Source organism: Echiichthys vipera (genome assembly GCF_963691815.1).
Source record: "Echiichthys vipera genome assembly, chromosome: X".
NCBI lineage: Eukaryota > Metazoa > Chordata > Actinopteri > Perciformes > Trachinidae > Echiichthys > Echiichthys vipera.
The window spans coordinates 22926745-22949288 of record NC_139825.1 but is presented as its reverse complement, the minus strand read 5'-3'; the positions used below and the strand labels follow the sequence as shown (position 1 = coordinate 22949288).

The 22544-nt window shown below is 38.9% G+C and overlaps 2 protein-coding genes across 3 annotated transcripts; one reads left to right on the top strand and one right to left on the bottom strand.

Moving 5' to 3' along the window:
* The first annotated feature begins 1501 nt into the window (after positions 1-1501).
* LOC310965119 (coiled-coil domain-containing protein 30) lies at positions 1502-12614 on the top strand. 2 transcript variants are annotated; one of them, XM_083938535.1, is made up of 21 exons: positions 1502-1587; positions 2400-2576; positions 2662-2782; positions 3258-3469; positions 4087-4182; positions 4629-4794; positions 5016-5087; positions 5750-5865; positions 7095-7193; positions 7665-7763; positions 7937-8035; positions 8822-8929; positions 9102-9191; positions 9328-9422; positions 9531-9645; positions 10362-10474; positions 10856-10997; positions 11314-11450; positions 11560-11677; positions 11811-11872; positions 11967-12614. In XM_083938535.1, the coding sequence occupies exons 1-21, from the start codon at positions 1573-1575 to the stop codon at positions 12172-12174; spliced, it is 2460 nt and encodes an 819-aa protein (XP_083794661.1). In that variant the 5' UTR covers positions 1502-1572; the 3' UTR covers positions 12175-12614. The 2 variants fall into 2 exon arrangements, with proteins under 2 accessions (XP_083794661.1, XP_083794662.1); XM_083938536.1 differs by lacking the exon at positions 9102-9191.
* Positions 12615-13837: 1223 nt separating this feature from the next.
* Positions 13838-16816, bottom strand: LOC310965569 (alpha-1,3-galactosyltransferase 2-like). Its single transcript, XM_083939240.1, has 5 exons — positions 16720-16816; positions 16489-16578; positions 16299-16394; positions 15018-15155; positions 13838-14604 (listed from the first exon to the last, which is right to left on the bottom strand). Exons 1-5 carry the CDS (start codon positions 16722-16724, stop codon positions 13920-13922), a joined length of 1014 nt encoding a protein of 337 aa, XP_083795366.1. The 5' UTR covers positions 16725-16816; the 3' UTR covers positions 13838-13919.
* Positions 16817-22544: the final 5728 nt, after the last annotated feature.

Sequence of the window (22544 nt, the reverse complement as noted above, 5' to 3'; positions counted from 1 at the left end):
TTTCAAACCCTCAGACAGGCTCTTAACACAAATTTGGAACCAAATCCCCTGACTGCTATTTTGGGCGTCCTCTGTCAACTTGTCTTTGCCTTTACCTCCCTGCTCGCCAGACGTAACATTCCCCTAAATGGGAACATGTTTCTCCACCGACTCATAATAATGTGTAAGGTATAGAAGTTGAGGATTTCACAGAGGGGACTTTGACAGCTTTTCACAAAACCTGGGACCCACTGCCTTGTTCTTATTGGTAAAAGTCTCACTGTTACTCCTGATGATGCTGAGGACACTTTCTAGTACTAGGAAGGAGAGAGACACCCCCCCCCCCCCTTTAATTTATTTTTGTTGTTTTTCTCTTTCTTGAATTACGTTATTTATTTTTGCTATTAATTTTTTTTAACTTTACCTATCTACTTATGTTACATGTTATTCGGTTCAATAAAAACATTTGGGAAAAAAGATTATTTAATAAAAATGTCATTTATTTTATAACACTTAAACCACGTCTCATGTCTATTAATGAGTGAAGTTTCTTGTTTAAATCAATTCTCTGGGTGAAACTCCAAGAGTGGCGTTGTTAGCTAATTTTTCTTGTTTCTGGTCAGATTATTTAGTTTAGTTTCTTCCCTCTCTCCCTCCCTCGTCACACAACATTCTCAATAATCAATAATATCATTTAAAAAAGTATTTCACTCATAGTTGATCTTCTAACAGTTTTTTTTACGTTGGGTAGTTTAATCTATAACATGCATAATCATAATTATTGTATGTAAAAATCTTAATTTTTACAATAGCCTAACTGTATATAGACTAAAAAAAACATTTTCTCTTATAGTCTAGTAGGGCTATAATGTGGAAATTGAAATACTCGGGTAAAGTAATTATTTCCAATTTAGAATTGAATTTGAGTAAAAGCAGTTAGTTATATTCCACCAGTGCCAGTGAGATATGCTCTTTTACTCTACATTAGGCCAAATAATAAATTTCAAATGTATTATTACAAGAAGTTTCGTTTTTGCTGATGTTTTCCAGTGACTTTAAACTATTCACACTGTTCACGATCCCACAAGCCTTCAGGGACCCACGGACAAGTAAAACTGAACCACAACCTATTCCAACCACAGACAATGGTTCTTTAACGATTACTGCTACTTTCCCTCTGTGTCCACATCCCGTCTCCACATGTTGTCGCTGTGTTTTGACCTGATAGTTCCAAGTATATATTTATCAAGCCCCAAAGTGTGTGTGTGTGTGTGTGTGTACACGGTGTTTGAGTTACGTACTGCACCGTTAACAACGGGAGACGGGATTGTTTACGTCGCAGTGTTCTGGCACGCGAGGCTATGAACGTTCTGTCTCCATGCCAGCGAGAGAGAGAGAGAGAGAGAGAGAGAGAGAGAGAGAGAGAGAGAGAGAGAGAGAGAGAGAGAGAGAGAGAGAGAGCAAGAAAGAAAGAAAGAAAGAGGGAGGGAGAGAGAGAGATAGAGAGAGACGTAGTTGATGACGATGAAAAGAAATGAAGGCTGACATGAGATTATAAACTTCGGTCGAAAGTTGTTTCCCACCGCACGACAAATGGACCATCCAGAGGTACCGAACAAATTCTACTTTCTCTTCGTTCAACGTTAACTTAGCTGAAACTTAAGACCGTCCGACAATCCATGAAATCTGTCGCTGCAAAACTGGTGATGGACATTTCACCCCACATACGAAACTTCAGGGTCCCCCCCCCCACACACAAACACACAACAGTATCGTCAGCTTGTTCCACCTCTAACGTTACAAGTTAAGAGTGAATTATCTGTAAATTTTTTTAATGGCAGCGCCATCCCATCAAATGGAAATGTTGTAGGCTACAGGTCTTGTGTATCATACAGTATATTTTCCTGCTGATACTTACCCTGACAGTCTGCATATTTGGAAACTGTGTTTAAGATTTAGATTCTGTGGGCTTGAAGCAAGTGTAGCTGTAAAGCATGCGACTGAGTGTTCACAAACACTGGCAGTGCCAGCTGTCTCCACAGAGAGCAAACAGCTGCTCCCCGAAATGTGCAAACAACTTTAGCCATAGCCAAGAGGAGTGGCACTTATCTCACCCCAGTTTACAGTTCAAACATTAAAAAACACATGGCTGATAATCACCTAACCTTATCCTAAAACATTGTTCATATTTCAATCTCATAGCACCGCCAAGTTATCTTACAGTAAAGTGAACTAAAGTTGCAGGGTGAGTTAAAAAAAACAAAAAAAAACCATCTTTTAATAATGATATTTAGCCGCACAGTAAAATTGCATGATGTTTACATTAAAGACTGATTGGAAAGATGCAATTCATTTTTTCCTCCAACAATACAATTAGTCAGACATTATAAGCCCTTTCTAAGTATGTCACCCATCTTTAGAAGGAGCTGGATCAGATCACCACTTGGTTCTGCGAGGAGGGACTCCCTCCTGACTCTCCTAAGGAGGCTCAGCTATGTTTGCTATGGAGTGCCCTCCAGCGCACAAGAGGCCGTCTGAACAGTGTGGCATGGGACCTGGACACCGAGCGCTCACAACACTTAGCAGAGATGGCAGATGTAAGTTATCACTGCTGAACTACCAGTGACATCAGAAATAAACAAAGAGGGCAAGAATGATTGAAGGTCTGTGTCTGTCTGTAAGGTATGCAAGTCCTTGGAGCAGATCCGGATCTTTACTGAGCACAAAGATGTTTTGGCTCAGGAGATACAAGATGAAAACGATCGGCTCAAGGAACAGCTGCGACGCCTAATATCCCTTCAAGGTTGGACAGTTTTACTTGTACACCTACAAATGAGAATAATCAAACAGCATGAGCAGCAGTGAAAAATTCTAACTTCTGGAGCTTTTTCTGCACAATGACAAAGTCTTCTAAACTTATTTTCCAACAGATTAATAGTATATACAGTATTTTGAGAATATACTTTTTGTCTCATACACTGAATGCTTTCTACTTATCTCTTTCCCTTTTTTAAGAGTATTGAGGGTGGGGGGACGGGATGTTCGGGGGGAGATAGCAGGTCAACTCAGGGACAGGGTGGAAGTCTCAGGTGGCGGGAATACAGGGGCCTCGAGAAGTGGGAATGTCGCTGAGTGACAGCAACCAGTTAGTCTTCATACTTGTAAAACACAAGACAGCTGACTACCTCCTTGAGACAAGACTCCAGACACCACCTAGTCCACAGTTTTTTCAAATTTTAAAGCGTTATAAAGTCTACTCTGTGTCTCTGTTGTTTTAGATTCCCAGATAAGCGAGGTGGCCAAGATGCTGTACCAGCAGGGTCTCACAGAGTTGATTCACAGCAGCCCAAGTGAGCAGGTGGCCTACCTCCTGGTGGAGAGAGCCTCCTTGCTTGAGATGAGTGAGGATGCTCACGGTCTGACGGGTGATGGAAACACAGCTAGCCCGCTGGCGACCGAAGCCCAGGTGCTGAACATCAACGCACACCAGGTCGGTTAAAAGGGCATGCTGTACACATACATTTCTCAGTGGTTTTCGCAAATGAACCACAGACAATCTCGGGAGTTTAGTCGTGAGTTTCTCTTTCACACGTGCAGCACACAACCGGACATTCCTCCTTGTAAAATGCATTCTCAATTACTGGAAATACGTGTGGTTAAGGTGAGGGTAGATGCCGGTAGAGTGGCAGAAGAGGACATGATTATACCGTGTCAACGGAGCCGGTCCATAATTCTCTTGCTGTTCTTTGAATTTGTCTGATGGTTTTGGCCTCTATCCTTACAGACAGAAGTTCACTAATCCCTTCGTCCCTCCAATTAGACTTATTCATTGGCATCTTCGTGTAAATCACCCTTTTCCTCCCCTGTTGGCCTACGCAAGATATATAAGCATCACGCCCCTCGCTCTCCCTGTATACATTTGAGAATGAGCGGCTGTATTCATGGGCTCACTCCTTGTACTAGAAAGCTGGGAGATTACACTCAATTTGACGATTGACTCCAATTGTTGCGTTCTCACATAAAGCCCTGCCGGGTAATGTAAGGACCATTTCAGATTTTCAGTGCATGTGTGAGAGGGGCCTATGATTCTGTCATGTTATTTCACAGTTTTCCCACAAGGGGGCACCAGGTCACAGCCAGAGCCCATGGAAGAGACTCTTTGGATTCCACAAAGCTTCACAGAGCAGACATACGTTTATTCCTGTATGTCCTTTTATCTTCAGTAAACTGTTCCTGCATCCAATACTAACAAACACTAAAAACTGCAGTCATGACAGCTGCAAAATCAGGGACCATCAGCGACATTGACTCTATTTTGTGTATCCCAAGGTACATGCTTGAATATGAGGCTCTTTTTGCATGTTTCAAAACACCTGTTCAACAGCAGCAACATTAACTGCAACCCCTTTTTTTGTTCCAGTGTTATTAAGCTCTGTTACCCGCTCATGCTAGGGCACTTTGCATGGCAGAAGAAATTCAAGATACTACACAACTGATGCATCTTGATCCAGTGCACTACTCAAGGTCTCTTGTCCGTTCTTGCATGCGTTTATGAACTTTTCTTGTTTGTATTCGTTTATACTCTTCATAGTACGGCAATCACTTTAATCGTGGTCATTTGAACAGTGGCTCTTTCCCTCTCTCTTTAGGCTGAGGCCAGGCATTTGGCTGGCCAGGCAAGCAGCGTGGAGAGGAAATGTTCCCGTTTGGAGCGGGACCTGGAGGAGGGCTCCCGCCGGCTGGCCATGGCCCACAATGAGATCCGCCGATTGACTGATGAGTTGGAGTCTGCTCATTTGACCCAAAGAGCTTATGGTGAGAGATGTTAATCAGCTCAGCTAGAAGCAGACTGTGTCGTTCTACAAAAGATAAAATCATAACATTTCAGCAGACTCCCTAATACATATTGTATATTACTCGAGTTAAGAAGTATTTTTTTACCATGATACAATATCCAAACAGACTAAAACTGAAGTTGCCACTAACTTCGACTGCTCTAAATTGAAGAGGAAACTCTTACATCTGTGTTTTTTAAGAGCCTGAGCTGCAGGCAGCACAGCAGGAGGTGGAGCAACTCAGACAGGAAGTACAAAAACTGAAGAAATATGGTGAGAATTATTATTTGTGTGTATTCTCGTCTGTTTCCAAGAATTGCAATGTTATTGAAGTTATATTGGGTGTAAAGGGGAGACTATATCTGTGCTATAACCCCCACACAGCTTGATTCAGATTGATTCATCTAGTCTGTATACTTGCTTGTCCTGTTCTCACAGGCTGGAGATTATTCCAGCATGCACATGGTGAGAGGAGCACTCTGGACATGTCACCATTCGTAGCTACTTATACTGTAGGAGTGGAAATTAGGCTTGTGCACATGCAGCCACCTCCGCAGGGACTGAGATTTTTGACAAAATCAGACAGACATGCATCTTTATAAATCAGACAAGAATATGTATGCATATTTCTGTGTTTGTGCTCACACACTGTTTCATGCATCTGGGTTCAGGTTGTGGAAGGAAACTAAACTAAACTATACAAATAAAGGGTGAATGGGAAAACACCACACAGAACCACCTGACTTAGCCACCCTGCTGCCCTAGATCTGATCCTCACAACTATATTTACATGTTTTGTTAAATCATGTAAAAAATGTCTGTAAACTGTACTTTTTTAGTATGCAACTTGTTAAAAAAATTATAATTGAACGGCATTTTACAGACATGTATTATTTATATTTTAATGGGTGCATTATGTGACTTTATTTCAAAAGAAATGGTGGAACTGCGAAAGGCCAAAGAACTGAACGACCGTTTGGACCTTGAGATCAGAGCCTTGCGGAACAGGGTGCGCACCCTAGATGCTGAGAAAAGCTCTCTGCAGGGGACGGTAAGATACCTGCTGGAATAAAGTATTTCATCAGTAAACATTATGGTGAGATAACAACACATTGGTACTTGAATGTTTAGTTTCTACTATTTGTGCAGCAAAGATTATCAGTAACATAATAAGAATATATTAGTCGGTAGGAACCATACACTATACTCTCATTTATGCTACGAGTTGGTAAGTCGTTATTAATAATATGAGGGAAGGAACAAACTCACAATTTTACCCTCATTTGCGCACACAAAGGCAGATATTTCAGTCCACCCTATTTCAGACTGTGGGCCCATATTAAAAGTGGAGGTAAATCTTATCTTTAAGGAGAGTAAGATCTGCATGTCGTAAAGCACATTTACAATTAAGCCTGAACAAAGTACATCATTAAGTGCTGTGCCCTTTTCTGCAGTATAGTGTTTCATGAGTCTAATTCTGTCAGCGTTACTGTCTCAACATAAACATGTCTACATTTGTCCTCTACACTTGTGGAAACAATATAGCACACTTCACATAACAAAGCAATGAAGTGTACACAGAGCATGCATTCTATTTAAGGTGAGATTCTTGTTTAGCACGTTGTCTGTTTGATGTGTAACGGTGTAGACACACAGATTCGTGACAGCAACACTGTTGTTCACCAACCAACCAATACTGCGGTTAACCACATGGCTTTCCTGTTTGCTCCACCAATGGATGGAAAAGAATGCACAGACCCCTGTGTCTGACCTAGCTAACAGTGCTGTGTGAAAACAGTTCAATCAGGAGAGAAGAGTGAATGAAGAAAAGATAATTGTTTATTATGAGGTTGAACAGATGATGATATGATAATTTAGTATTGTCGGAAAGTCTTTTGTGCGTAGACTCAGCTGGGAGATTGTAATCGAGGGGCTTCTGCCCTGAGCAGCACTCAGCTAAAGCATCCATGGAGTCCAAACACTGGTGGTGGTGGCTGATGATTCTGATGAGGCTAGTTGAATAATCGGTTGACAGAAAATTAATTGGTAACAATTCCGATAATAGATTAATCTTCTATGAAGCAGAAATTACCGAAATTCACTGTTCTAACTGAGAAGATTTGTGATTGATTAGTAACTTTGCTTTTTGACATTTGAATGTGCAAGCTTGTGCTATGGGAAATTGTAATGGGCCTTTTTTGTTATATGTTATAGACCAAATTATTGATTGATTACCGGTCAGCAGGTGAATCAGTAATGACAATGAGTTGCTTGTCTCAGGTGGTGTCTCTGCAGGAGAAGGTGGAGCAGCTGGAGTCAGCTCTGCAGGAGCAGCAGCAGCTCCTCAAGGTGCAAGTTCAGGCAACAGAGCAAACTGAAGTAAGCCTCATTGCTTACCTGTGAAAAGGTTTTTTTATTTATTTTATTTTGTATTGGTATTAACCAGAAAAAAATGTGTTTAAATCAAAGTTGAATTATCATGTTAATGCACAAGAGATTAACAGAATAAGATAATTCCTCAGATTGAAAGCTTTTGAATTAATAAAATGAATGCAGTAGCTTTTACCAGCATCCTTGAAAACCACCTTCCCTCTTTATGTACAGAAATGATTAACAACGGTTGTGATGATTCATACAGCTAACAAACATTTCAAAATGGCTTAAAACTAATTTTACACAGTGGCCAATGGTCGTCTTTATGTCTAATCTAATCTGCTGCTATAAACATATGCAGATTTTTACAGGGAAGCATTATATAACAGTCTTCTTAGATGTCTCAGAAATGAGGCCAGAGATACAGATACAGTATATGACACATGATCAATATGGGTTTTTATATGTTTTTCTCAGGTGGTGTATCTGCAGAGGGAGGTGGAGCGGCTAGAATCAGCCCTGCAGGAGTTGCAGCAGCAGCCTGTGCAGGCCAACCAAGCTAATGAGTTGGCTAAAGTAAGTCCCACTACTCAGAACCATGACCATCTGACACTGAAACAGTCTAGTTCCGTTTCTAAAAGATCTACAGTAGAAATATGTCGTCCTTCAATCCTTCATAATTACACATCTGATAGGTGCTTGTGCAGCATGTTTGCATTGAAAAAGTACCTTTTTGTTCCTTGTTTTAGTCTCAAGCAGCAGAGCTGGCACAGAGTAATCAAACCTGCAGGAATTTACAGGAGGAACTCGCTGCTCAGACAAGATGCCTTTTCAAAAAGGAGGAAACTGTGAGTACATAAAAATAGAATCACATAACAAACTAACACATGTTATTATTGTTTTATGATTGTTTGTATGGCTGTCAAACACACAACAATGTGGCCATAACTGCTTCCTTTTCAGATATATAAAGTGGAGAAATTTGACAAAAGTACCATCAAATGTCTCTTAATGATTATGAAGCATACTCCAAGTGTTGGAATAAGTCCTGAATTTGTTTTTTTAATGGTTTCCAATATTTATAGTAAATGGACTTGTACTCAAGGCGCTTTCACACTACTTGTAACAGTCACCCATTCACACATTTACACTGATGGCAGTGGACATCTACATACCTAATCTAATCTAATCTGTCCTTTCACACCACATTCACACACCCTTGTGCAGCACGGGGAAAAATTTGGGGTTCAATGTCTTGCCCAAGGACACTTTGACATGCAGACCAGAGGAGCTGGGAATTGAACCAACGATCTCTCAAATGGAGGATGACCCGCTTTACTTCCGAGCCACAGCCGCCCCAAATTTATGCCACTGACACTTTTTAATTTGAACTTGCAATTGTACCATGCTCAGTTTAAGTGAGCCATCACTGACTTTTAACAAAATGTCTGAATTGTTAGTGAGTATTTGTAAATGAAAGAAAATCCAGGGTTAAATATATGGATTATTTGAAAAATTATAATACAAATCATCACCCACTTGAAGCTTTGGTGTCTGTATTGTTATCAACTGCAAAAACCTCAAAAATGCGTTATGAACGTGTTAACTACATCGCCCTGGGTAATGTTTCTCAGGTGGTGTCCCTGCAGAGGGAGGTGGAGCGGCTCGAGTGGGCCCTACAGCAGCAGCAGCAGCTCCTCACTGTGCAGGTTGAGGCCAACGAGACTGATGAGTTATCTAAAGTGAGTCTCACTGTACAAACCTCTTAGGCGATTATATCTGTCTATATCTATGTTGTTTTATTGAACAGGCTCGTATCACTGACCTGGTCTGTTAAACACAGTGCCAGACACATCGGTATCAACAAGGGTGTGGTTCACAGATATCTGAGTGTTGACCGTGTTGTGTTTTCAGTCCCAGGCAACTGAACTGATTCTGACAAATGAGATCTGCAGAGATTTACAAAATAAGCGTAGTGCTCAGTCAGGATGTGAGGAGCCAGAAGTGAGTCATTTAAAATATTAAAAGATTATTGAGACATTTTTGGTGATTACATTAAAGGGACATTCATAGATTATTTTTTTTACAGTTGTTTTTGTTTCATATTATTTGAGGTCAAAATCTTTTCTCAACCTTTCAGATACATTCCCTCCAGCTGCTGGATACATCTCATAATGACCTGGATAACCTCATAGCTACCATCTGCACCAAAGAAAACAATCTTCAGGATCAAAAGTAGGATGCTCTACCCCTATATACCACCCAGCAGCTACTGTATGTGCACGACAACTCTCAATGTTGCATAGTAGTAACAGGTTAATGAATGTTTCTGTGTGTTTGAAGGCTACAGAAGCAAAAAGAGGCAGGCATTTCTGACACTTTCTGTCAGCTGAAAGACGAGAAAGAGATACAGACACAATTAAAGCTGCTGCAGAACAAGGGAAACACACTGCGTAAGGTAATTTCTTATATATTTGTACTTTCTTAGTATATTTGTATAAAAAATATGGGCTCAGGCTGCATTTACACTGCTATGGTTTCGTTTTAAAGCATTTTCGTTGCTGGGTTTAAATCCAGCGTCCACACTACTCCATCGTTTCCAAGCCCCTAAAAAAGAGACATTTGGAAACGCTGCTGAACTGGCAAACTTTGAAAAAGATGATGCAGTCAGAGACATCAGTAAGTCTTATTGGTTAGGTAGGCTGACATACCTTTTGTGATTTCATCTATCTTGTCAGTGTTCCTTTAACTTTGTCATGACTTCCTCCGGCGATGGATAATACTCGTAGTAGCACTTTAATATGTAGCCATATTTGCTTTGCAATGCCTTTCAATCTGTGTTTTCCACCGCCGTTAACGCTTTGCACACGTTTTACTTTCAGTAACAGTTTAACCTTGTTGTTGGTCCAAGCAAATTAATCTCTGATCTTACTTTTTGTAGTTGCTGTTCTTCCTATGAATTATTTTATCTGTTTTCAACTAATACATGCACAATTTTTGACCGCAGAGACTATCTGCTTCCTGTTTCAGAATGAAACATAGTAGTGTGGATGTAGAACCAGAGAAAACAAAGCTGTAAATTAATTTGAATGTTCGAGCGGGTATTACATAATGTACTATATGCACTTTAATGTTAACTACCATCACTGCTGATGCCTGTGCTTTGGATCACAGGAGTGTCCTGATGATCAAGAAGCAGCGAAGACTCTGTTGGCCACCCAAGAAGAGTGCGAGACACTCAAGAAGGAGATCTGTGAAACCCTTAAATGCCTCGACAAAGAGCGGAGGTAAAACCACCAAATTTGAACTGAATTTACAACTACAAACAACAAAATACAATAAGATAATATAACATAACACACTTTGTTGTACCACAGAGAAATTTCTTTAAATTTGCATAAAGCTTGTTGAGACTGTGATTTTTTTTTTCAGCCAATAGGATTTGTTTGTATGAACCGACACCAAAGACTTTTTTCATCCTGTAGAGGACATTGAAAATGTTGACATTGATGACAACATATGGAAATGGCCCTTCATAGTACAATCATTTCTAAATAATACTACTACTAATAATAATAAACGTTTTCTAACGGCTTTCTTTTGCCACAGTTAAATCGACATTCAATAAAATAATAAAAAATTGTTTATTCTGCTCCATCTCCTAACAGTAAGTTACATGAAATGAAGGAAAAGCACAAAGCAAAACTGTGTCGAGCCAAACAGAAATGTGATGATGAAACCACATGGCGCGACGAGAGGATCAAACATTTGGAGCGAGAACTGTCCTTGTGTTCCCATTCAATAGCAAAGGTAAGTCTGCCGCTTTGTCCTACTTTACACTAAAGAAACCAGGATGTTGAGGGTGGGACAACAGTTTCTTTTTAATCTCTCTTTAAGCATCTTGTTTGCAATTCAATTTATCATTATTCTTAATGTTTATTAAGATTTTGCTTATTCAAATGGATTTTAATATCAATATTTATTCCCTCCTGTGTTCATAGAAGAATGTTTGCTCTTTTGTAGCAACAGGTTGTTAACTCAGTGACCACAGAAACAGTCTGTGACGCATATGCTAAACTCTGGTAATGCTAAAAGGTCTCATAACATGAACCGTTTTCTTTTTCAGGAAAAAGAGCTTACCATAAGTATTACAGTGGAAAATGAGAAACTACTTGTTGAGAGGAGAGGACTACTACAACAGCTAAATGAGGAGGAGCACAACAAGAAAGACAGTGATCTAACAGCTTCTTTGTCCAAATGCAGGTACTCACAGTTACCTGCATGATGATGTACATTGTGTTCAAATGATTACTCCACATATAGCTAATGGGTGTTCATTGACAAAGGAGATGATGTTTGTTTTGATCTCAAGGGTGGATTTTCTAGAGACAGAAAACAAGAAATTAAGAAGCAAAATAGGTCACATGTCAAATCAGCTGGCTGTCCTGGAACGCAGCCTGCAAAACATGCAGTCACTCCACTTCGCTGAGGTACGGGGCACACTTAAGTCTCCTTCATCTTTATACACAGGCTATGAAGTTGCTGCGATTGTTATTGACATAGTCTGGCCATTATAAAGCTACTATATTTATTTTAAACTACTGTATTTTTTTGTTTTATTAGGACCTGAAGAAAACATCTAATCTTATGCAGGTTTTTAAATCTCTCCCTTTGAAAACTTCAAGGTAAGTCTGATTTTAATTCAGAATTCATGCGAAACCTGTTTGCTTGCCAAATAAAACCCCATTAAATGTCTATGAACTTTGATTGCATCCCTAGTGTATCGCCTGAAATTCAGAGCTTATTGGACAATGATCGGAGGAAGCAAACGGACGGGACTTCCTCCCCTCACTGTTTCATCTCTGGGCCCCTGGCTCGATCAGCCGAGATGGGCTACCTGAATCTGACCTCTGCCCAGGGACAGGGACACTCAGACCATTCAACTCCCCCAGCCGCCCTCAGCAGCTCAGACAGTACTTTCTTCTGATATTTATGTATCTGCAACATGAATATAACCTGATTTGTCAGATGGTTTATTTCACAGAACCATCTGAGACGGTGTCATAAGAAACTAATTGAGAAAGGGCGGGGCTTTCAAAACACACCTGGCAGATAATTGGAATAACCATCTGTCAATCAAATCTTACCAACTTCAATCAGGAGAAGAGAGAAAACATTTTCCATGGAGAAAAGCCTTCAGTGGCTTTCTCTTCTTTCAATGAAGAATACTCTTCAAAAACTGATGCTACTGCAGCATCCAAGCTACCCCCCCCCCCCTTCAACTGCCAGTAGCTCCTCGAAAGACGCTGAATGGCTTCACTTTCAGTCTGAACACAAACGGCGCCATGAGCCTGACAAGGTTGATTTCTGTGTGACGTGAAATGTCGAATGCAAGAATTTGGTTGCTGTGCAATGTAAACATGAATATACTGTACAGAAATTATTTTATTTGTGATTAAATTAAAAAACAGCAATTGTTCTTTACCTGCATTTTTCTTGCCTTACAATTTAATTTTCCAGTTCACACTGAGCACAATAATTCCCAGAACAGTTTCTCACGTCAAATATTTGACCCAGATCTGTTAATGGTTTCAAATCCAGACTTGAAACTTGTTTTGAGGCCTTACCACCTTACCCACATATATTCATAACATTTTGAATTTCCCCTTAGCAAGTAAACACAACCCACATCCAGCAGTCATAGTTTCCATCATGATTTCCTTTCTTATACCTTTTCATGTTCGTTTCACACTTTCTTCTGTTGCAGAAATTAAAACGAGCTGTTCTGCACTCTGGGGACAGTAGTAATGATATATTATAATTTTTGTTCTGATTGCAGTGGCTGGTTGCCTGCTAAACTAAGAACAGTCGTTGGACTGGTTGGTCTGTTGGTCGGTTGCAGACACTAGAAAAGACAGTTGTTACATCTACTTCAAAGAATCAATCCATTCTGAAATAATGCTCACAGGTAGACCGGTTGGATGTTACAGATAGTTGAGTAATATTAGTTGCACACTCTACCTCCATTTCATTTTTTAGTCATAAAACGTACAACACTGCTACGCCACAACTTTTAAGATTTATTTAAGTGAAGCAATGTGGTTAAAAAAATGTTCAAATAAACAGCACCAGACATACAAACCAAACTGAATCTTGATTATTGTTTATTTGTAGTAGTCCCCTTTACAGGCTAGATTTTCTAAAGCCTGATTTTTTTCCCCCAGATTTAAATCTTCACAAAATCATTAATCATCATCAACTCTGTGGATACCAATAGGCTAATGAAGAGCAGCAAAATGCTTATGTCAACCTGTCGAAATTAATTACTTAGGCCACTACATTTCTGTTGTTTTGATCTGACAAGCTGACGGATACAAACATATAAAACAAACTATATAATATTTACTTAGAAATCTACATAAATTGAGATTGAAGGCAACTTAAAGAGCAACAAAACTGTGCTACTTTTCAGCACATGTTATAATATTATCACTAAACATTATACACAGAAGCAAAGGCAGCTTTTCGCACAGATGTACCTGTGTACTAGAAAACAAAATTATCTGTTTGCAAGAGAGGCAGTCAGTGGAAGATGTGCAAATCAAAATCAAAATTCTCCTGAGAGAACAAAAGGAGCCGGGAGCATGAGAACAGTCAAATGTTTGTCAGGTAATATTCATGCTATTTAATCAATATATAAAAGGTGATTTTGCACTTCTGTTCCAAAGCACACTAAGGGGTGCGAAGTGTGTCATAAGATTTTGGTGCCCACAGCAGTCGGGTGACTCGTATGTCACTCCTGTAGCCGATGCCTGTGTCCCAGCAGTACTCCGGAGAGAGCACCCTGCTTGGTTTGTGAAGCCACATGTACTTATTGAGATGGCTCTCATCATGCCACAGAGCCTCCACATGATTCTGTTTATCCTCCATGATGCTCTTATAGCAGGCATCAGTCAATGCTTTTACACTCTTCCAGGAGCCTCCGAAGACGGCAGCGTGGTAGTAGAAATCCCCAGTTTGCATGTACGCCCTGGACTTGGGGTTGCGGTCGTAGGTAAACATCGACTTTGGAAGGTGGTAGTAGTAGGCGTGGAGCAGAGCCACAGATTCTCCCAGAGCCTCCGAGCCAAATCTCCCAGTAAACACCTGATCCACATCGAAGCAGAAGACGTGCGTGCAGTGGTGGCGAATATCCGACTCTATGACATCTGATATGGACTTCATTCGCATCATAGAGACGTCCTGCCACCTGGAGTTCTTCTCTACTTTGATGACCTTTATGCTTCGCAGAGGAGCGAGCTTGATGTCTGGCACCTTCTCTGGCACATCCGTAAATACATAATACGTCACAGGCAAACCCAACATAAAGTGATGCTCTGATGAGTTCAGGAAGGTCTTGAGGTAAGCATCCAGGTACCTTTGGTGGAAGTGGAGACAAAAACAATCATGTTTTATTATTTTATTATAATATGTGAGTAATATGAACGGACTTCACTTAACAAGATGCTGCTGATCAGTGTTCTTTGCTGCAACATGCTAGGGCAGCCACCAAAACAGCTCAGATACAGACACTCTTACTCTGGACTCACACACCTTTTATCTTCTTTAAATGATCTGCTCCATCACTGCACTATAACCTCACAGTTCACTTTGCATTTTATTTATGTTTTTCTTTGTTGCTTTAACAGTTGTTAAATGTGCTGCCAAGATTAATAACCATCAATTTCATCTTACAGTTACCTCAGTTGAATATGAATACACTAAAAAACTGAGAGTTGTCAGACCAAGGTCTATTCAAACGTGTTTTACAGTATGAATGTGAAAACTCACCTGCCCACAGCGAACACTGTTAGAGCCACAGAGGATCCTTCCCTCTTGTGCATCTGGTCATAAAGGTCCGGGTCAAACATCCCGTCCCAGATGATGGGAGTGTTCCAAGATGTACACGTTTGCACATCAAGTCTGGACCTGAAATACAAGATTAAGATACATGATTTTAAAAATGTGGTCAGTGGGCTTGCCAATTCTCTCATCACTTATTTTTTACAGTTTGATTTTTTTAACAGATTTCTCGACACTGATTTGATTTGAATTGGATTTGAGTTTTATACTGTAATGATCCGTTTCATTGATGGGATTATATAATAAGGGAAAAGAAATGTGTGAAATATAACTGAATTTAAATTAAAAGATCATATGAAACAAAATTCTTGGGAATGATTTTAGATCATAAACTGTTTGATATGATGTGGCTTCAAACAAAAATGATCTATATCCATTGCTTTTCTTTACAAAACAAATGATCTGTTGAACAAGAAATGTCTGCATATATTGTGCTATTCACTTATGTCACATTCACTAAACTTCAGAGAAGAGCTATTAGAATAATAAATAAAGAGAGAACGTGAATCAACTTACATATTATCTACTGAGTCCTGCATCTTTAAATGTTTAGACATTGTGTATTTAAAAATATTGGAAAGAAAAAACCTTCCAGTCAAACTATGGAACGGACTCAGTGATGAATTTAAATTATGTCGCTCTGTGGAGTTTATAAAAAGCTTTGAAATTTAAAATCAGGGACTATGATTGAGGGTAAAATTAGTTTGTTTAGGTTTTTCCCTTATTTTCTTATCTTTCATATAGTTTATATATTCTGGGATATTTTATGGATTGTATAGGGCAGGCAAAAATCAGCCTTCTTTTTTTGGTTAAAATTAAATAATTAATTAATTCATATATTTGTAAAAATATTTTTGTCCACATTGTGAAGAAAGATCTAAATTTTATCTAATCTCCATTTAGGGATGCATCTCATTTTCAGTACTGATTAAGCCGTCAATTATCTTCTAGGTTAATTTACTGACTGACACCCGAGGTGAAATGATCAACTTGCTTGTTTTTCCTAAACAACACAAAAATTACATTATATAATTTTCAGGATACTATTGAATAATACAGACATTCTTTGTTGAATTAATTCTATGTTGGTTTGATTTATCTCATCTTTCTCAAGATTTTAGAAAGTGAAATCTTAGTTCCCGTGCTTTGAGTGGCGTGCAAACAGCTGCATCACTGTGCAGCCACAACTTAAGGTCTTAATGGTCTTACCAAAGGTCAAGGCTGGCGTCCGCACTGTAGTCCAGAGACAGCATCTTTGCACTTTCCAAGGGGCATTTGTCCATAGGTAGGAGGCCTATTAACAGTCTGATATCAAGCCACATTTTAATAATATGATGTTTGCATTTGCTTATGAATTGTTCTAGTATGTGATGTATCTTGAATTTAAATACAGATTCACCTCAAAGATGGAGCCATTAAGTAGAAAGCACAGAGCGTGATAGGAATGCAAAGCACACATTTCAAAACACTCTTTGTCTTCGGAACATGTCTGCAGATAAAAGGTTCAACCGTTATTAAAGTATTAGCTGAAACTTATTGCACAACAGGCAAATGTGTGTGGCACAATAGCCTAAACAATAAAGTATTTTAACAATTTAAAATGTATTATTTAAAAAAAGATGTTAGATACCTCATTGTTGAAAAACCCTGTCGTCCAAGTTCAGCAGACCATGAACTCTCTTGTGGAAGAAGGTGGAGGCTGCAGCTGTAGGTTTATGCAAACAGCCACACTGAGAAAAGAGGAAGCAGTGTTTCACCTTTTCAAAATTATTCAATGTGCAAGCTCAGCACCGCCCGCCTAAATACGGTCGTGTTATTCGTTTACATTTTTACATATTGGAAGTGATACGATACAAGAGTTTTGGTATTTATTCCAAAATTAAATATTTTTTTTTTGTTATCTTAAGGATGTTTTGTTTTTAAATTTAACAAAATAAAAAGATATTACAAGCAGCAATGGCAAAACAAATCCAGTGCTATAACAACACATTTTCACTACTCCGAAAATGTTTAAGCAATTGTCACCAAATTTGATGCAGAACATCTCTGGACATCTTCGATACAGTTTTGTTATAGTTGGCCCATAAAGTTTGCTCAAGTTACAAAAGTGTTATTTAGACATATCTCCTGAACGCTTTGTGCTATTGCAGCCACATTTAGCAGACGTGTAGATATCATGTCTGATCGGCCATGATACATTTGGTGTCATGTGTCAAATATGTGGCGCAAATAAGAAATCTCTGTTTGTGCATGTATGCACGTATGATTGTCCTTAGCACATCTCAAGAACCGTTCATCCAATCGATTTCACACTTGGCAGGTGAATTGCTGAGGATCCAAGAGAGTGCTGTGTCAAGTGTGAAGTTGATCAGATCAGTGGTTCTAGAGAACGCTGTTCAGCGCAATTGATGTTAGCAGAGGTTTACAAAACAAGTTTAGGGGGGGGGGGGGTGTCACAGTCTCAGACTTTAAAAAACCCTGATGCAAGATTTTCATTGTTAAAGACTCTAAAACTGTAAATTTTAGCATTTAAAATATAGTTAGCTGATGAGCTTCATCAATCATTACTGAAAATTAGTATTTACACCACTCAATGTCAGCATTTTGACTGTAGACAGAAGACCAAAACATGCATTTCTTTGTCCGTTTTTTCCACCTTCACACACACTTCCCAATTTTAAGCAATTGTGTTGCAAAACTGCTCATGAATCAGACATACTTACACAATTCACTGAATTCAAGAGAACTGAAATGTGTCAAAATGCTATGTCTGTATTCTGCGGACTGAACATTTGTGTGATTTGAATTTTTGAAACTGTTGTGAGAACTGACTGAAAAATATTGCAAATCAGAAGCTTTTAGTCAAAGCACAAATAAGGAAGAGGATGAATCAGGTCGGGCATTTGATGCCAGTTGTCAGCGTTTGGTTCAAGTTAAATCCCTTTAAGAATTAGTACATCTAATTATCTGTGAATCTTGGCTAATTGGTAAATTATGTCAGCCATAACTTACATGCAATATTAATACCTACTTCTTTTCACCAAATGTCCATGTTTGTTCTTTGCAGAGAGGAAAGACTGCATGATGTAAACATATCAAACAGAAATAAAAACGGGACATTATTGCTGCAGCTTACTTTGAACAAGTACATTTAGAATTTTATAGGTTGCTTTGTGTAGTGTACTTTTTTTTAAAAATGTCTTTTACACCTGGCTACAAATTGAGTTTCGCATTTGTGAGAATAAAGTGACTGAACTGAAGTGAAGACCACTTTCATGCATGCGATGTATTCGTAATTGTTAAACTTAAAACCAAGTGTATTTAAGTTGTTTTTTTACCCTTTGAAATGTTTATTTTCTCTTTTGTGGAGGCGTCACTTATAGACCGATGATAGCTTATGTCTAAATATAATTTTGAATCTCAAGAGGAGATTCAAAAGAGGAATTAGTGTTAAAAAAATGAGGCTGTAATAACGTTGGTCCTTCCGGAAGTATGAGGATGTACACCCAACAGTTAGACTCTATACGAACCTAACTCGCGTTATTAGAAAGTGATGGACAAATCAAATTTAAGAGGTTCAACTTGTTTGTTGAACAAACTGGGGCTACACAAAATATAAAATGTTTAAACGACATTTAAAAACAAAAAAAGGGGGGGGGGGGCTGCTTTTAACTTACCTGAGTCGCTTTCACCTGCATACATCCATAACTCGTCCAAAATTTTCCACAGGTCGATAATTTAAGGGTTAGATTAAAGGTTCCCACGCACTCTAGTGCAGCATGTGTATCCCGGGGGTAAATAAAAGTGGATTAGGGAGTGTCTCTGTACAAAGGTCTTGTCCGCGTCAGTTTATAGGTGGTTCCCCGCTTTGCTTTGCTAGAGCCGCAGACAGGTGCGTTTTCTACGGCAACCTGTCTGCTTTACTAATACACTGCTGTCCACCACTCAGTGCACCAGATACATTTTGAGGGGAAGACTCAAGTGGTAGCCTAATTCAGTTTAAAACGGCGTCAACAGAATGCATTTACGCGCGCGCTTTCGCCTAATTGAACGTCAACACAGCTGAGATGCAAGTGACATAAAATTGTATTTCGACGCACTGACTTCAAATCGCACGAGGGGAGAAACACGTTTTCTCGTCAGATTTATAAAAGCTGCGGCTCTGTTTTTTTCAAAATGTTTCCAATTACCACGTGCACGAGCCTGATTCCCTCATCCTCAAGTGTTAGGTGACGTAGACAAACAACCTTATGTGGCCTGGATCATCGTTAATTGATCATTGAGCTTTACAGAGTTTAAAAAGAGACATATTTATAAAAAAAAAACCTCTACAGTTTATCATGCCAACATGCCTTTATCTGTTCCGATCAGTGGTGGAAGAAGTTCTCAGAGCTCTTACTTAAGTGAAAGTAGCCTCACTGTCGAGATACTCTGATACAAGTCAAAGTCCTATATTCAAATGTTACTCAAATAAAAGTACAAAAGTATAAGTATGAAAATGTGCTTAGAGTACAAAAAGTAAGAGTACTGATGATGTAGAATGGCCCATTTCAGAATATTATATCATAATTATTGATAGATTCATGTAAATATCACTGTAATGTTGCAGCTGATAAAAGCTGGGACTAATTTTATTTACTTTATATATTTCTGTGTAGTTTAATCCAAAACAATATGTTATTTATTACTATTCGTGTTGTGTAAATAATCTTAATCTGTAAAGTAACTGAAGTTACTAAAGAAATGTAGTGGGGTAGAAGTATAAAGTAGCATAAAATAGAATTACTCAAGTAAAGTACCTCAAGATTGTACTTAAGTACAGTCCTTGAGTAAATGTACGTGTGTGTGTGTGTGTGTGTGTTTTAGAATAACATGTTTTGGTATTTTTGTATATTCTCTCATATCAACACAGAAAAAAGGGACTCGTAATTTGCATTACATTTCCATCTTGTTGCCTCTGTTGTCTTTGTTCTGGTTATTTGCCCTGCAGGTATAGAAGAGTGACCAGTTCACAATCTACCTGTTTCAACACGAAGGTTTGCAAATTCCTTGTGTAATAAGATGTTTCAGGATTTTCTCAAGAACCATCAAGATAACTCAGTATGCCGAGTTTAAGACTCCGATGTTTTCCTGTAGGCCAGATTACAGTTAAAACACAACTCCAGGGGATTTTTTTGCAATGGTGATAACTTACTTTTGAGGTACTTGTAGTCATAAAGGCCTCAGCACACTCACACTGTGATCTCTGCTGCCTTCAGGGAAAAGGTAAGGGACCAAATCATGTTCAGTCGACCGAGGAACCGTTTTTCTCCCCCCAGGCTAAAAAACTGCTAAACAAATAACAGACACAACATACATGCAAGCATTTCACGTTTGTTCTTGTATAACTGGAGTGACAATAAACATCTACTTCACTACGTTGCAGAGGGACTTGACTGCATTTACTTAACTTTACAGTTGTTAGTTACTAAGATTGTACAAAAAAAAAACAAGTTTATGAAATGCAACACTTGTTGAAGAGTAAACCAGAGGTTTAAAACCTTTCTGGCACGTGACTTCCTACAACAGTCAACAAACTGCGTCTTTATACATGTGTGTTAAAGAGAGTCCCCTCTGAACCTCTCAGTTGGTTTCATTTACTGTCCGAGGCCACAAGATGTCAAAACATTTCACAAGAAAAGTTAGTACAAAGTTGTGGAGCAGAACTTTTCTTCTTTCCTACCCCACTGATCGACCCCTGAGATTCATCTTGTGAGTCTTTGGATGGGCCCGACCCATAGGTTGGGAATCACTGGACTAAACTACTGAACTGTATATACATTAGTTAAAACTAGCTCCACCTTAAGCAGCTACGATAACGAAATGCTAAGTTGATGCATCAGCATTTACAAGCTGTGTCATAAAATGTCATGTATAATAGTGGATCAGTAAAGGGACATTCCTCTGCAGACTGATTCCCGTATTCAGATAAGGACAGGTCTTGAATAATGGCCAGGGGCGTGGTTGACACAAACAAATAAAGGGAAAAAACTAAGGTGAATAAACTCCCGGAGGTGCAAACTATATATTTCAACAACTTGTTGTTCCAGCATCATCAGTTACTTTAACAGATCAAAAGGAGGCATTGTACTAAAATATGACAAATTATACGTTGCAGCCTGCCTTTAATTCAACCCTGCTTAAAATAAAGACCAGCAGGTCGGCAAATGTCTGAAGGGTCCTGCCCTACTTGTGTTATGATCGTTGTTTTCCTTGGGCAAGATACTTAGCCAACCTTGCCTCGTGTGAATGTGTATGACTGCTGTATGTTTGAGGAGGTGGTTGGAGGTAGGCGCTGATTAGCAGCCACTCTTTCGTCAGTCTGCCCCAGGGCAGTAGTAGTAGTTTACCACCACCATGTATGTCCGTGTGAATTAATAGAACCTGGACTTTGTAAAGCGCCTTGAGTACTGAGAAAGGTGGTTTATGAATCCAATCCATTAAAACAAAGGCCTTGGTCACTATTTGAGGAAATACGGTACTTTTAGTATCATTTAGCTGATAGTACTTTGTTTTTGTGTACTGTAAGAAAGGACAGTTTCTGAATATTGCTCATAATGTTTTGTGACACTTGTTTCTTGTTGTTTGTTACATTCCTGATGACCATTTATCTGCACGTGCTGTATTACACCGGATTCTATAACCATCAATTAAGAGACAATGTACATTTGTATTATTAATTAATAATTCATTTTCATGGAAATGCATTAAGAGTGCAGATTGAATCGAAAAGCCTGCACTTTGTTGCCTTGGCACACTGAAGTTTCAGTAGCCTGTTAATTGACTTTCACATCACAGGGCTAAAGGAAATGGTTGTTTGAAAGGAAAACACACATTAAGGACCATGAGACACAACAGAATGGTTTGTGAAATCATCAGCAGAACTATTCGTCCGAAATAAGCTAAAAGATGCAAAATGACATGCAGTAATAATGCTAACTTTTTAGAAACAAGTTACAAAGTGATCTTCAAAGACATGAAACCAAAAGAAATACAAACAAAATCATTAAATATTCAAAATAAGAAATGAGGTTATATAATTGCATTTCATGCCTTTGTCTTTTGTCCTTCAGTCCATTAGTGGTCAAATATTCCTGTAAATCTTTGTTTGCTCTGCGCTCATTTGTATTTGTGGGCATAAACAGTTTTTTTCCTGATTAACCAACATGTTCAGATGAGACACAGAGGAATAAACAGATTGTGGTCACAAAGAAGATTATTCAGCTGTTCACCCACCTTTCTGTTTGTGCTTAACTATTATCAGCTACATGTCTTTAAAGTATTAGAAGTACTTGTTTTGCATAAAAATGACTGATATTATAAAATACATTATTGAGGCTGATGCATCAACGTGTTAGTAGCATTTTGCTGCTAAGGTGGGGCTACTTTATACGGTTTATAGTTCAGTAGTTTAGT